At 39.7% G+C, this 16,521-nt stretch overlaps 1 protein-coding gene across 3 annotated transcripts in view; it reads right to left on the bottom strand.

The window, feature by feature from the left end:
* Positions 1-9,540: 9,540 nt before the first annotated feature.
* The window catches only part of OPTN (optineurin), a 41,020-nt gene continuing 34,039 nt past the window's right edge, over positions 9,541-16,521 (bottom strand). For 2 of the 3 annotated variants that reach the window (XM_039240014.1, XM_039240015.1), the window contains exons 12-14: positions 14,746-14,876; positions 13,803-13,885; positions 9,541-9,724 (exon numbers count right to left, since the gene is read on the bottom strand). In XM_039240014.1, the coding sequence (XP_039095945.1) occupies positions 9,597-9,724; positions 13,803-13,885; positions 14,746-14,876 (342 nt within the window). In that variant the 3' untranslated portion in view covers positions 9,541-9,596. The remainder of the gene's footprint in view (positions 9,725-13,802; positions 13,886-14,745; positions 14,877-16,521) is intronic. The other variant, XM_039240016.1, reaches the window with a different exon arrangement.

The raw sequence follows: 16,521 nt of genomic DNA, 5'->3' as shown, positions 1-16,521 counted from the left end.
CCAACTCTTAGTTTCAATCAGGTCATGATCTCACAACTTGTGAGTTTGAGCCCTGTATTGTTTGGGATTCTCTCTTCCTCTCTTTCTGCCCCTCCTCTGCTTGCGCTCACTCTTTCTCTCAAAATAAATAAACTTTAAAAATTTTAAATAAAAAAATGTGTATTAACTCCTATTCTTGCTACTTTTATAAAGAGCTGCTTAGGGACAATAAGCTAAAAAGCAGGTGCTAAAGAACTGAATATACTAGAAAGTGGAGGTAGAGAAGTCTGGTAAAAGATCGTGACCGTCCCAGACTGCCCAAGTTCAAGGGAAGGGGCTAGTGGGAAAGACATTATGAAGGAAACCCTCTCTGTTTTGGTAACTGGCTGAAGAAAGTTACTTTTGGCAGGAAAAGGAGAGGATGATGGCCAGGTTGGCATCACCTGGGCGCCTGGCAGAATTATGGAAATGGATGGGACTGTCCAGGAAGAGCTTGCCATAGACAGTAGGGAGATGGCCAGCTCAGTCTGAGGCGATGGTGTAGATTTCAGCAGGTACCTTTGCTCTGTGACTGAAGCTAGCGGGACATATCAGGGCTCGTGTAGGCCTGGGGTATGGTGCAGTGAGTGTACCTGAGTTCTCCAAAACAGAGATTGTAGAAGCAGAATATCCTTGAGTATGTCTACCTGGTTAATGTACAAGATGATTAACTCAACTCCTCCATCCTTAGGCCTGGCAGGCAATGCTATTCAAAATCAGAAAATTAGACCTTCTAACTGGGAGTAATAGTCAGTTTCCAAAGCTCCTCCAGCACCATCTCCTCCCTGCAGAGATCTGTTTACATCTGCCTTCATACTTTCCTTGCTATATGTGCAGAACTCTCTAGCATCTTATCCCAAACTGGAATTTATCTGGATAAAGATTTTGTACTGAGAAAAATGTTATCCTTGCTCAGAGCAACCTCTAAAGAAAGAGGGAAACCCCACCTCCTTGATTTTGTTAACAGGTTACTGTCTCTGTTATTCACATAACTGTCTATTGCTTTTCAATCAACCTAGAAGTTTCTTTAAACATGGGGGTATGTTCTTCCATCTAGTTACCTCAACTCATGTTTTCCAGAGGGAAACCAAACCAGTCTTGCTGGCTTTAATTAATTCTTAAAACTGTTCAACACATTTCTTCCTTGGTTTTGCTGGGTTAATAGCCTAGCAAACAACAACAACAACATGATACACGTACTATATATGTAAAATAAATTTTACCCGAAATTATGACTTCTTCTATTTATTTATTTATTTAAATGTTTTTTATTTATTTCTGAGAGAGAGAGAAAGCGAGACAGCATGAGCAGGGGAGGGGCAGAGAGAAAGGGAAACACAGAATCCGAAGCAGGCTCCAGGCTCTGAGCTGTCAGCACAGAGCCCGACGCGGGGCTCGAACCCACGAACCGTGAGATCATGACCTGAGCCGAAGTCGGACGCTTAACCAACTGAGCCACCCAGGTGCCCCTGACTTCTTCTATTTAAAAGCCAAAATTGCTACATAAATCCATCAGCCAACTGAGAGTTTCTGAATACTTTTTGTGTTTTGTTTAAAAAAAATTTTTTTACTATTTATTTTGAGAGAGAAAGTGTGAGAGAGCGGGGGGGAGGGGGGAGGGCAGAGAGAGAGAGGAAGAATCCTAAGCAGGTTCCATGTTGCCAGGGCAGAGCCCAACTGAGGGCATGAGCTCATGAACTGTGAGATGATGACCTGAGTTGAAATCAAGAGTCAGTTGCTTAACTGACTGAGTGACCCAGGTGCCCCTGAATGAAAACTTTGTATTACAGTTTGCATCTTTGCAGTTACTTAGCCAGAAAAAAATAACACTTAAGTTACTCAGTGATGACTAACATATTTGTAACAAGAGTACATACTGTTATTTCAGTAATTTTTAAAATGACGAATGGTGTAAATCAAAGGATACAAAAGACGGTAAAATTATTTCTACATTTTATTTGTTTTTCATACAAAGCAGTTTTGGTATCTTCCATTGTTCCACAATTCAAATATTGGTTCATATACTTGAGTCCTGTCATACTTAAAAGCTGCTGCTGGCTGTTTTATCAGCTTTTCTCCATTGAATTAATGATGACATAATACATTTATCTCATTGAAAGCAATTCCAAGTTACCCCTTTCATTATGGGTCAAATGGAAGTTAGCCAATCTTCACAAGAATCTTGATTTTTATAATGCACACAATACATTTTAGGTTCATATTAAATAATCTTGTTCAAAGTTAATTTTTTCATTTTTTAGAAAATAATGGACTTTATTTTTTAGAGCAGTTTTAGGATTACAGAAGAATTGAGCCCAAAGAAAAAAGTTCCCATAAAGCCCCTTCCACACACAATTGCTCCTGTTATTAGCATCTTGCACTAGAATGGGACATTTGTTGCAACTGATGAGCCAATACTGATACATTATTTTTAACTAAAGTCCACAGTTTACATTAGGGTTTACTCTTATGTTATACATTCAATGGATTTTAACAAATCTATCTACCATCATGGTATCATGCAGAATAGTTTCACTGCTCTAAAAATCCTCTGTGCTCTCACCTATTCATCCCTTCCTCCACCTAACCCCTGGCAACCAGTGATCTTGTCTCCATAGTTGTAACTTTTCTAGAGTATCATACAGTTCAATTCATACAGCATGTAGGCTTCTCAGATTGGCTTCTTTCACTTAGCAATATGTATTTAAAGTTCCTCCATGTCTTTTTGCAGTTTGATAGCTTATCTCTTTTTAGCACTGAATAATATTCCATTGTGTGGATGTATCACAGTTTATTTATGCATTTATCTATTGATGAACATCTTGGTTGCTTCTAAGTTTGGGCGATTATGAATAAAGATATTATAAACATTCATGCACAGGTTTTGTGTGGACATATGTTTTCAATTCATTTGGGCAGATACCAAAGATTGTATACTTAGTTTTGCAAGAAACCACCCAGCTGCCTTCCAAAGTACCATTCTGCATTTCCACCAGCAATGGATGAGAATTCCTGTTATTCCACATCCCCCCTCCCCCCCCAGCATTTGGTATTGTCAGTGTTTTGGATTTTAGCCATTTTTATAAGTGTGTGGTAGTGTCTTACTGTTTAAATTTGCAATTCCCTAATGACATGTTGTTGAGCATCTCTTAATGTGTTTATTTACCAACTGTACATCTCCTTTGGTAAGGTACCTGTTATCCTTCACCCGTTTTTAAATTTAGTTGCTTTCTTATTTTTAAGTTTTAAAACTTCTTTCTATATTTGATACCAGTCCTTTGTCAGATATGTTTTATAAAAGGTTTACTCCCAGTCCGTGGCTTGAGCTAATTTTTGTGAAAGGTTTACTGTGTCTAGGTTCATATTTTTATATGTGGATGTTTACTTTTTGTTCCAGCATCGCTTGTTAAAAATACTATCCTTTCTTCACTGAATTGCCTTTTTTCCTTTATCAAAGACCAGTTGACTATCTGGGTCTATTTCTGGGTTCTCTATACTGCTTCACTGATATAATTGTCTATTCTTTCACCAATACCACAATCTTCATTCCTGTAGTTTGAGAGTAAGTCCTAAAGATGGGTAATATCTGTCCTTCAACTTTGTTTTTCTTCAATATTATGTTGGCTATTCTGGGCCTTTTGTATCTCCATATAAACTTTTAGAATCGCTTTTTCAATAACCACAAAATAACTTCTTGGGATTTTAATTGGGATTATATTGAATCTGTAGACCAAGTTGTGAAAAACTAACATCTTGACAATACATGAACACCATCTCTCCATGTATTTGTTCTTTCTTTCATCAGATCTTATACATATTTTATTAGATTTATACCTAAGTATTTAATTTTTTGTACTGACATAAGTGTTATTGTGTTTTTAAAGTTCCAACAGTTCATTGCTGTTATACTGATATTGGCAATTTGTGTCGTCTGTTTTCTTAACTAGCTAGATAGAGGTTTATCAATTTTGTTGATCATTTCAAAGAACCAGCTTTCAGTTTCATTGATTTTCTCTATCAATTTCCTGGTTTGAAGTTCATTGATTTATGTTCTCATTTTTATTATTTATTTTCTTCTGTTTCTTTTGTGTTTAATTTGCCATTCCTTTTCTAGTTTTTTACTGTGGAAGCTTCAATTACTGATTTTAAATCTTTCATTCAATGCTATACATTTCCTGCTAAGCATGGCTTTCACTTCATTCCACAAACATTGTGTTATATTTTAATTTCAATTACTTTGAAGTACATTTAAAGTTCTCTTGAGAATTCTTTGGTCCATGTATTATTTCAAGTGTTTAATCTCCAAATGTTCTTTGAGGGTTTCCAGATCTCTTTCTGTTTTTGAGTTCCAGTTTAATTTCATTGTGGTATGAGAGCATACTGTGTATAATTTTTGTTGTTTTCAATTTGTTAAGCTGTGTTTTATGGTTCTGAATGTGGTCTATCATGGTGAATGTTCTCCATGAATTTGGGAAAATGTGTATTCTGCTATATTTAGAATATGAAGTATTCTATAGATGTCAATTAGATCTTCTTGATAGTGTTATTCAGTTCAACTATGTCCTTATTAATGCTGTTTCCTATTGGGTCTATTAATTACTGATATTCATTACTGAATTCTTTAACTATTTATTTTTTATGTGCAATTCTATCAGTTTTTGCCTTATGTATTATGATGCTCTGTTGTTAGGTGCCTATATGTGAAGGATTGTTATGTTTCTTGGAGAATCGACCTCTTTATCAATTTGTAACATCCCTTTTTATCCCTGACAATTCTCCTTGCTTTGAAGTCTTCTTTAAATTAACATAGTTACCCCACTTTCTTTTAATTAGTGTTAGCATACTATTTCTTTCTCTCTCTGTTTAATCTATATGTGTCTTTATATTTAAAGTGGGTTTCTTATAGACAGCATATAGGTGAATCTTGTTTTTACTTTTTTTATCCACTCTGACAATTTCTTTTCACTGGTATATTTAAAGATATCTAAAGTGAATATCGATATAATTGGATTAATATCTACCATATTTGCTTCTGTTTTCTATTCACTGCCCATTTTTGTTTCTTGTATTATCTTTCACTCTCTGGCTTTTCTGCTTTATCTCAACATTTTATGTTATTCCATTTCTTCCCTTTCTTAGTGTATCGATTATACTTCTTTAATATTTTTTTTCCAGTGGTTGCACTGGAGTTTGCAATGTACATTAACTACTAATCCAAGTTCACTTTCATGGAACACTGTACCACTTCATGGGTAGTGGAAATACCTTGTAATAGAGTATCCCACTTCCCCTGCCCTGATCCCTTGTAACAATGCTGTTATTCATTTCATTGATCCATTAGCTATAATCACTGAATACACATGGCTTTATTATTATTTTGAACAAATTCTTAATCTGTTAGATCAATTTAGAATACAGAAAACAAAAGACTTATCTTCATTTATTATTTCTCTAATGCCTGTCCTTTCCTTTATGTAAATCTCAGTTTCTGACCCATGTAACTTTCATTTTCTCTGCATAACTTCTAACATTTCTTAGGAAGCAGATCTACTGGCAACAAATTCCAAAAGTCTTTGTCTATGAAAGTCTATTTCTCCTTCACTTTTGAAGAAAATTTTTATGGACGCAGAACTATACGTTGGTGGTTTTTCTCTCTAACACTTGAAACATTTCACTCCTTTTTTCCTGCCTGCATGGTTTCCAAAGGTATGATATATTTCTTATCCTTGTTCCCCTACAGATAAGAAATTTTTTTTCTTTCTGGTTTCTTTCAAGATTTTCTCTTTACCTTTGACTTTCTGCAATTTGAATGGGATATACCCAGATAAAGATTTTTTTCTGGTATTTAACCTGCTTGGTGATCTTTGACCTTCATGATCTGTAGTTTGGTGTCTGTCATTAATTTTTGAAGCTTCTCAGCCATAACTACTTCAAACAACTTCTTTCTTTTCATTCTGATATTCTCATTGCACATATATTACATTAAAAAAAATTGCCCCACAGTTCTCAGATATTCTGTTCTTTTGCATTCTTTTTTTCTCATTGCATTTCAATTTGGAAAGTTTCTATTGACATTGCTTTAAGAACACAGATTTTTGGGGCGCCTGGGTGGCTTAGTCGGTTAAGCATCCGACTTTTGCTTAGGTCATGATCTCGCGGTTTGTGGGTTCGAGCCCCGCGTCGGGCTCTGTGCTGACTGCCAGCTCAGAGCCTGGAGCCTGTTTCAGAGTCTGTATCTCCCTCTCTCTCTGACCCTCATCTGTTCACGCTGTCTCTCTCTATCCTAGAAATAAATAAAAATATTTAAAAAAAAAAAAAAGAACACAGATTTTTTTTTCAGCCATGTCCAGTCTATTGATGAGCCCATCAAAGGCATTCTTCTGTCAGTTTCTTTGATTTCTAGTATTTCCACTTGATTTTTTCTTAAAAGGTTTCCATCTCTCTGCTTACAGTACCTCTCTGTTCCTACGTGTTGTCATTCTTTTCATTAGAACCTTTGGGGTAGTAATCATAGTTGTTTTACATTTTCCAATCTTATAATCATCATATCTTAGTCTGGTTCTGATGCTTGTTCCATCTTTTCAAACTGTTTTGTTTTTTAGTATACAGTATAATGTCTTGTTGAAAAACGGAAGTGATGTAGCAAGTAAAAGGAAGAGCTGGACTATGTTTACTGCCTGCTGCAACTGTAGATGTCATTGGCTAAAATTTCCTCTGCTGTCTTTGTTTTGTCTCCTCTATTGTTTTCGGATTTCCCTATATACTTCTTAAAGCTAAATACAAACAGTTCTTCCAGCTGTAATCACCTTGTTGATGTGATGGTAAGGTATGTGTGGGGAAGAGTCCCACAGTCCTATGATAAGGTCTTGGTCTTTTACTGAACTCTGCCTCTAGGCCGTGACCTTTACAAGTGCTTCTCAGACTTTTCTTCTCCTCTTTAGGTGAGAAGAGTAAAGCTAGACGGGGCTGGAGTTGGGTATTTCCTTTCCCCCAGGTCAGTGAGGCTCTGATAATACCCCAGCAGGTTAGACTCTGGTAAAACAGTTTCCCCAGAGGGACAGCCTTCCTGAGAAGAACAGAGAGGACTGGTGTATTTCAAAATGGCTACTTTCCCTCTCCCTCTGCTAAAAAGTAGGGGAGGATTTTCAGAAATCTTCACTGTGAGGAGCTTCTAGGGCTCCTGGAGCTAAAACTCACACAAGTGTGCGGCCTCTTAAGAATGGAGCCCTACTACAGTTTTGATTCTCAGGTTGGCCCACACCAAGCCTTTGGTAATTCTTCGATTGCAGTTTAAGTTCTACTCAGACACTGACGTCTACTGTGCTTTCTGCTCCTGAGACCCTGATCTGGTAATCTGAGACTCTGTATCTGTCTGTCTCTCCAATTTCTGGGCAGTGCTTTGCCCTATGACTTCAGTTCTCTGAGGGGTTTAAAAAGAGTTGGTGATTTTGAGTTTGTCCAGTCTTTTCCTTGTTACAAGATGGAAGTGATGACTTTCAAGCTCCTTATATGCCAGACTAGATCAAAAGTACTTTAAAATACAATATTTGAAGTGTTAATATTATAAAATTAATTAGCTATAAAATTTTCATTGGCTTATTCTTATTTCTTTCCAGTTCCCATTTTTCTCTTGCTCCCATTCAGCCACACTTCGAGAACAGGGTAGATAGAGCTGGCCCCCGAAGAGGGGCTGACATTCTGATGAGGTGTGGTTATCTGGTTACATGAAATCAGGCCTCTGAAGAGGTTAAATTATTTAGAGAAGGCATGCACAGAATTTACAAACTGTTTACCACACTGTTTGATTCTCTCAGTGGAGGAGTTTTACTTTAAGTGGACTTTTTGAACTTGCCTTGATTTGCAATCCTTTTAATTATCCAGCAAACAATTTGATCACAGGCTTAATAAGCCCACTTCACACGGTTACTTCAGAGCTGAGATCAGCTTAATATCTTTACTTGAACAACATAAAAAGATAGTCTCTTAATTTAAATGTGAAACCATTTGGGTTGCTTTTCTATTTAAGATACTATAGAAGTCTATTTCCTCTAATATAAAATAGTAAGAAGCTTAAACTAGAAACTATAAATAAGAAATTAAAAATGAAAATTTCATGGTTATTTTAGAAATGTCTTTAAGAAGCATTCTCTATGGACTGACATGAGGGAATCTAAGTTACTGGTGAATCTGTGCAGTGTGATCCTTGGCATGAAGACAGAATTAGTTGTTTTTATTCCTAGTTTAAAAAACATAGATACACACACACACGTGCGCGCGCCCAAGTATTAAATCAAGTCTAATTTTCTTCTGAATGTTTTAGGATACAGACACACAAGGACACTGTTTACTTTTATGACTGGTCCAATATTAGCTAATCTTGGTAAACTGTAGGTTTACAAAATATGGCAAATCTCTGTTTTTTCACCTCCTTAGCAAGAATAATTTCTAATTCAAATAAATACTAGCCTCTACTAAAGGGATTTGTATATGTGCGTAGAATTAGCAAAACAGATATGAATTAGTATTATGCCTCTATGAAGCTGAATATGGAAAATACAGCCTATGAAATTGCCCAATCATATATGAACAATGTGAAAGATTAAAAAACAAATTGTATTTTGCAAGACCTATTTTTGTGTTTATGAGTATACAGCTTGACCCAGGAAAATCAAAAGACAGCTGTTCTTTTTTAGAAATTAATAAACTACTGTACAAACACATATACCTGCAGCACAACGAAACCAGCGACCCTAATGTATCTACTTCACACATACCAATACACTGTCACTTGTCCCGATGATCAAGTAAGAGCCCACAGTGCTCGTATGAAAAGAGCCATATCAACTTTGGTACAATTACTGTGGCTGCAATAAAACTACAACATACACACAACCCCGTACAGATGTGTTGTAAATGGAGAAAAATAACAATATAATTTATTTTACAATGATAACTTTTCTTTTTTTTTTTTTTTTTAAATGTTTTATTTATTTCTTAGGAGAGAGAGAGAGACAGCGTGAGCAGGGGAGGATCAGAGAGAGAGGGAGTCACAGACTGAAACAGGCTCCAGGCTCTGAGCTGGCAGTCAGCACAGAGCCCGACGCAGGGCTCGAACCCGCGAACTGCGAGATCATGACCTAAGCGAAAGTCGGACGCTCAACCGACTAAGCCACCCAGGCGCCCCCAATGATAACTTTTCTTGATTAAATCTGTAATCACTTCATTTTTCCTGACTCCTTAAAAGGTTCTGAAAGTTTATCTGTGAAGCCTTTTCCATTGATTATATTTACCCTGTCCCATGATGTCACACACTTATTAACTACATGAACAGTTCAGCTCACATACATGGAACATAAAAAAATAAAATAAAATAAAGCATCTATCAGAAGAGTGCATGTTAAGGATTCTAAGGGAATCCACAAAAAAATGTCCTACCTAGAACATACTGATTTTCTTTCTCCTAAAATAAGAATAATGAGGCAAAATGTTTGAGTGAAAACAAATTACGCAAAAGCACAACTCTTGGAGGAAAAAATCTGATATTTACCAAAAATTTGGGGGCAGTGGGATGTGAACACTTAAATGATGCAGTCCATCACATGGATCTGTAGCGTGTCTATGTCGGGTAGAACTTCTCCACATTTGGGGCACGAATGAATTGGAATATTCCGCTGTTGCTGCTGCCGCCAGTTTGTATCCTCAGCTCCTGAAAACAAGCATGGAATGAAATGTTATTCCATTTCTTCCATGCTGCAAGTGGCTTGGTTTATTTGATTTTACTAACAGTTAATTTTAACATCCATTAAACTTTGCAACTGGTACCCAATGGGGAGGGAATACAGGTTTTTTTTTGGGGGGGGGTGGTCTTTAACTTAATAAATCTACAGACACACGGAAATCTGCCCACATAGTACCTGCTCTCCTATTACTATAGGTTTTGGGCTCTAGTCCAGGTTGTTAGTATGTGAAAAAATATGATTTCAGTTCTAGGTGCAGAATAATACATGTTCTAATATAAATAGGAATATTTGAGAGAAGAAACATGTAGATAAGGACACGTGTAGATAAGGACACGAGCTAAAGATGAGAGAAGGTGGAGGAAATAATGAGTGGCACAGAGAGGTTTCCTAGAAGAATAAGAACCCTCTCAGAAGCAGAGGTAATAATCATGTTCATTCTGCCCATGCATCTGAGCACCTGAGAGGTAGATGAGAGGGGTACAGAAATGAAGGGGATTTTGGGAGAGAAAAGTGACAGCTGGGGTGCGTAAGGGGAGGGCCACACTGTGCCACATGAGGCAGATTAGCAGGAGGACAAAAAAGGCACCAGCCTCAGACTGCTCTGTGCAAAAGCGCCCCTCATGAGACCCACCGCACCTGAGAGGAGCTTTATGCACATGTAAGGGCTGCCCAGGCAAAGTAAGTGGGGAGCAAAAGGGGAAGAATGGGTTGTGTCATTCTGTCCAATTTTAGACCTGGCCCAAGGTTCAAGTCTAAATATAAGAATGCTAAGCAGGTCCCACATGCAAACTGATCAACGCTGGAAATGACTTTTGGCTCCCAAGGCATCTCCTTGATCTGACCTTTCCGGACCAGTGCAAACCATTTTGGTCTCAGAACTTTCAATCAGGCCCCAAAATGTTTGTTTTGGAAGCTGATCGTGGAGGTGACCTTTAGCATGGTTATCTGCTTCTGACCATATTATTTGAACTGAATAACATGGAGACTATGATAGTCTGTTCAGTGAACTTTAGAAGCACCGTTGCACAGAAATACTGCTCACAAGCCATGACTTCCAGAAGCAGGGGTCTTTCTAATGGTCTCATGGTCTTAAGTCAGTAGTCAGTAAACTTTTTGTGTAGGCTGCAGTTTGCTATCCCCTGCTCTAGAGGGCAACAGGCCACTTATCGGGGACCGTTGATTTTTCATTTTAAACTTGACTTCATCCATCTTTGCCTTTCCTTTTGTCCTGGTCTAGGTTTCGAGACTCAGACTTGGGCTGTCGTATGAGGCTGTTAACAGGTTACCGCTACCTCCTGGCTCTTTGCTATAAAATACACTTAGTTTTCATTGTTAACGCATCACACTCCTCTGCCTTTGACCTTTTATTCTCATACCGTACCTACTGAAATCCTAGCTTCAAGGTCAACCTTAAAGTCAGGCCTTTTTAAGGCCTTTCTCTGCTTCCCTGCCCCCAGAGACCACCTTCCTCTGACCTTCAGCAGTGTCATCTGTTACCTAAATATTATCTTGTTTTGGGCGCCTGGGTGGCTCAGTTAGTTAAGCGACGGACTTCGGCTCAGGTCATGATCTCACGGTTCGTGGGTTCAAGCCCCATGTTGGGCTCTGTGCTGACAGCCAGCTCAGAGCCTGGAGCCTGTTTCAGATTCTGTGTCTCCTTCGCTCTCTGACCCTCCCCTGCTCACGCTGTCTCTCTCTCTCAGAAATAAATAAAAAAAACATTAAAAAAATATTATCTTGTTTTATGACTCCATCTTTTTATGCACACATCCTGTCTCTCCAACCAGACCATCAGCCGCCACGGACCTGACCATGCACCTATGTGTTCCCTCATGCTCAGCTGAGTGGCCCAGACCAGGGCAGATGCTTTGCCGGCCACGGGTGACCACAATGATGAAAGAGAGTGAAGAGGGGCTACTGTCTAAGGCAGCTTTGTTAGGAAGCTAAAAAAAAATAGTAATAAAAATAAAATAAAAATCTGAAGACAGTCTGTGGAATATTACTTTATAGAAGACAAGAAGCTTATTAGGATAATCATGAATAAATGTGATGATTTTTAGATTGTAAGTCAAAGAATGTCTGGTTTTTTTGTTTTTTAACTTTTTTAATGTTTTATTTATTTCTGAGAGAGAGAGAGACAGCGTGAGCAGGGGAGGGGCAGAGAGAGAGAGGGAGACACAGAATCTGAAACAGGCTCCAGGCTCTGAGCTAGCTGTCAGCACAGAGCCTGACATGGGGCTCAAACCCATGAACCATGAGATCATGACCTGAGCCGAAGTCAGACACTCAACCGACTGAGCCACCCAGATGCCCCTGTTCTTTTTTTTGTTTTTGTTTTTTAACATAAACAGGCATTTGCCTTATTTAATTATGACCAAAGAAACCCTCCTCTAAGAAATCCAGGTGCAAGAGACTGTCCTTTTGGACCCATGACAATGTTGCACTTTTGACATCAGAGGTATCTGGGTGTTCGTGGGGTATTTAAATCAGATTAGAGAAGAGGTCTGGTGGTGTTCAAGTGGGTAGACGCAGCTTTGAGAGATGAACACAGCTTCACCCTACGATGTTCAACATGCCTGAGGCTAATGTTCATGTCAGTCTGTGCGCAACCTCCGCGGATACCCCATGAACGCTCTGTTGATTTTTAACCTGAATTACTACCTCTAACATCACTTTATTTTTTTCCTATAAAAGAGCTTTGGTTGGGGGGACAGGGGAAGATGGGAGGTAAAAGGGACACTCAGGGAAATTTCCCCAAGACTGAGCAGGTGATGATAATATAGTGACACTGCTTCCCTGCTGCTGCTGATGTTAGGATGTTTCAGTAACCGGTTGGTATGTGGAAGGGACTCAGACTGGTCCACCATTAAAAAAATGTTAAAAAGCCAGTTTTATGTGAAATTTAGGATGGCTTCCTAAACCCAGATTCTTTTTGAGTGGCACTGCTACTAACTTTTTGTCTACCTCTGTCAGTTTTCAATCCCTTGAATTCTTTTTTTTTTTTCATCTCTAGACTCCAGGACAATCCTTCCCTTTCAGTGATGTGCTACAACACAGGGGTTTACTAATCATTAAAAAACATGAGTACAGTGTATGAAAACCGTGTAATAAACACAGCACTGTGTTTTAATAAGTGTCTTTTAATAAGTAACAAACACAGCACTTTATAAGTGTCAAGACCGATTTCACTCAGGCAACTGAAATCGGGATGTGACACATAATTAGAGGATAACCTATGACATGCAGTACCGTGTAGTGGTTAAGAGTCAGAAGACCTTGGGTTGTTCCATGTCTAGTTCAGCCCCTAACTAACCTTGTCTTCTGGAAGATTGTGAAAATATATAACTCATGGAATTTTGTGAGGATCACAGGTATGAAGTGATCAGGGCTGTGCTCGTGCACAGTAAACGCAGTAAATGCTAACACTATGATGTGCATAACACCAGGCAATGGGCAAAGAGTCAAGCTCTGGGAGAGCTTATGCAACACAACACCTAGATACATATTTAGAACACATTGATAATTATAATACAAGAGAGCAGATGAGTACAACAAGAGAAACAAAGTACTTTGGAAACTCAGGAGGGAAGAGGTTACATTCTGTTAGAATCACGGAGATAGTATTTGAAGTGGGTTCTACAGATGAGGTAGGAGTTCACTGAAAAGGGACAAAAGAGGGACAGGGACTTGAGTGAGAGAAGGACACCACGTAACCAAGTATGTGCAGGTATACAAGCCTAGGACAAGTTCAAGGAACAGGGAGTGATTCTGTTGGCTAATAGCTGTAGGGAATTCGAGGGGGAGGAGGTTAAAAGCTAGGCTATGCCAGGCTTTAACTGCCAGCATGAAGAGAGTCTGGTGTCTGGATTCAGTCTGTAATGGATGAAGAATAGCGTACTGTGGGATAAGACTGCAGGGTGCTGTATTTTTCACAGTGTGATCTCAGATTCATTGTGTAGAATGTAGTGAAATTGTCTTCAAGCATTTTCTTCATAGAATAGTTACCCGCTGGAGCCTGAAAACCTACAGTCACAGGGGACTTACCTCTCTGAACGAGGTAGGCCTGCTGGTCTGGGTCACTTGTTCTGGCCCCATGACGGCTCTGCATCTCCATCAAGGACTGCCTACTGGGATGAAAAGCGACACTACAGTAATGTTCTAAAGCCCTGAAGTATGACAATATTAAATAGACATTCAAGAGCAATACAGGGGGAAAAAAGAGCCAAAAAAATGCAAGGTTCATAAAAACCAAAATTTAAGGATTAACTTGAGTTTGAAATATTATTGGCACTAGCACAGTGTAGTAAAAGAAAATAACAATTAAGATAAAAAAAAATCAGTAAATAACCAAACTGTCTATTGATAAGGAAATGGATTAGAAAAAAGTGGCATATTTCTAAAACAAGACACTATAGGGCAATTAAGGAGAATGAAATAAATCTGTACACACACACACACACACACACACACACACACACACAGTTTGAATTCCCAGTGTTCCATAAAGCAAGCTGCAAAACAATACCTAGTGATCATTTTTTTTTCTTTTTAGAGAGAAAGAGAGAGTGCTTGATGGTGAGGGGTGGAGGGAGAGAGAATCCCAAGCAGGCTCCATGCCCAGTATGAGCCCAACATGGGGCTTGATCTCACAACTGTGAGATCATGACCTGAGCAGAAATCAAGAGTTGGAGGCTTAGCAGACTGGGCCCCCCAGGTGCCCCCACAAACACATTACCAACTTGCTTAAAGTGTTAAGAATATTTACCCCGACAGCGGCAGGATAGGACGTGGTAATGCACAGGCCCGAGAGCAAGGAACTCCTCAGGTTCACGCGAGATGCCGCCAGGCCTTGTTGTAAATCAGGCTGAGTGTCGGGGACGCAACCAAGTGAAGTGGGCCCAGAGTACCTCCTGCAGCTCGACTGGAGAAGTACCTCTGACGGCCACCCACGCCCCAGGTGTGAGCCCCGAGCCCTCCTTCCCCTCACCTGCCTCCGTCTTCAAAAGTGTTATTCTCTTTCAGCAGAATTGCCAGCTGCAAAGCCAGCTGCTCCTTTTCTTCATGTATCTTTTCTCTTGCCTCTCTTTCAGCATGGAAGTCAGAGCAGTAAACCTCCATCTGTAAGAAGGTAAAAGACTCAGGAGCCACCGCCTGGATGGATGTGGATGCTCCACAGTCATCCAGGGACCAGGCGCAGAGGGGATGCTGCCTCCTGGGATGCACCTTGTAAGTCACAGGTGTATCTTCCTGCTAGAGACCAGGGTGGCGACCATGAACTTGCAACTACCTTCAGACAGGAGACAAGCTGTGTGTTTGTGTGCACTTTAGACAATTAGGAATTGGCAATGACACTGAGGTAGGTGGTTTAAACACTGCATGTACCATTCATGAAAATTCTCTCATCTTTAAAAAAACATTTTTTAATGTTTGTTTATTTTTGAGAGAGAGAGGGACAGAGTGTGAACAAGGGGAAGGGCAAAGAGAGAGGGAGACATAGAATTGGAAGCAGGCTCCAGGCTCTGAGCTGTCACCCCTGTCGAACCCATGAACCACAAGATCATGACCTGAGCTGAAGTCAGATGCTTAACCGACTGAGCCACCCAGGCGCCCCAAAATTCTCTGATCTTTTTTAAAAAAAATAATATTCAGGGTTAGCTTAATGTAGTACATGGTTCATTTACTCTGTCAGGTATGTTTATGAAGGCTGGCCTTAAGTTAAATTTTAAGTAATAATACTAAATAGATTGTATTTATTGAATTTCAAACATGTACAAGGCACCTATATTGGGTGCCTATATTCCTATCTTATTTCACCTTATCAAAAATCCTGGGAATGTAGCATTGCTATGCTCCTTTTACACTTACAAGTTTAATAGCTCTTAATCTTGGTACTGGTCAAACCAGCACTTGAACCTGGGCTGAAGCCCAGACATCCAGAGTGGTAGCCAGCCTCCAAGACGGCTCTGGTGACCCTCACCTCTGGGTATTCATCCCCGTATGTGGTCCCCTCCCACAATGAGTAGGGCCAGCCCACATAAGCACCAGGGCACCACAGCAATGACAGTGTGTGACTTCTGAGACTAGGTCACGAAAGATGCTGTGGCTTCTGCCTCGTTCTCTCCTGGGTTACGTGCAGTGGGAGAAGCCAGCTCTCCTGTCAGGAGGGTGCTCAATGGCCTTGTGGAGAGGCCCAGGGGGTGAGGAACTGAAGCTCCCCACCCCCAGCCCCGTGAGGGAGCCAGCTTGCAAGTGGATCTTCCGCTCCATCCTGCGTGCAGCCTCTGACAGGCCCTGAGCCAGAATCACCCTGCTAACCCATTCCTGGATGCCCGACCCATAGAAATGCTGTGGGATAACAAATGCCTGCCGTCATTTTAGCTGCTAAATCAGAGGGTAATATCTTAACCTAGAAACATAAATATTACACCATCATAGCAATTTCTTCACTGTTACAAAATGATAAAGTAAAAACAACTACTTAACAGAGAAATGCCCATTACTCTAATACCAGTTTTTTTAACTTTCTATATTTAAAATTCTCCCCCAAATTTTATGGTTTCATTGTATGGTTTGGTGCACTTCCCACACGTGATACACTTCAATAAAATTTAAAAAAATATACCTTGGTGGAAAGAACATAAAATCCAAAAATATACTTGAAACACTATCGCTTTCCCATTTGAGGATGTGATCGGGGTTGGCCTGAGTTCGTGTCTTCGGACGTGGCTGACGTGAGCCCACGATCGGGGGCGGCTGACTGAGT

This window comes from Hyaena hyaena, unplaced genomic scaffold, assembly GCF_003009895.1.
Source record: "Hyaena hyaena isolate Hyena2069 unplaced genomic scaffold, ASM300989v1 scaffold_165, whole genome shotgun sequence".
NCBI lineage: Eukaryota > Metazoa > Chordata > Mammalia > Carnivora > Hyaenidae > Hyaena > Hyaena hyaena.
Note: the sequence above shows the minus strand (reverse complement) of the source record. Positions and strands in the feature narration are given on the sequence as shown.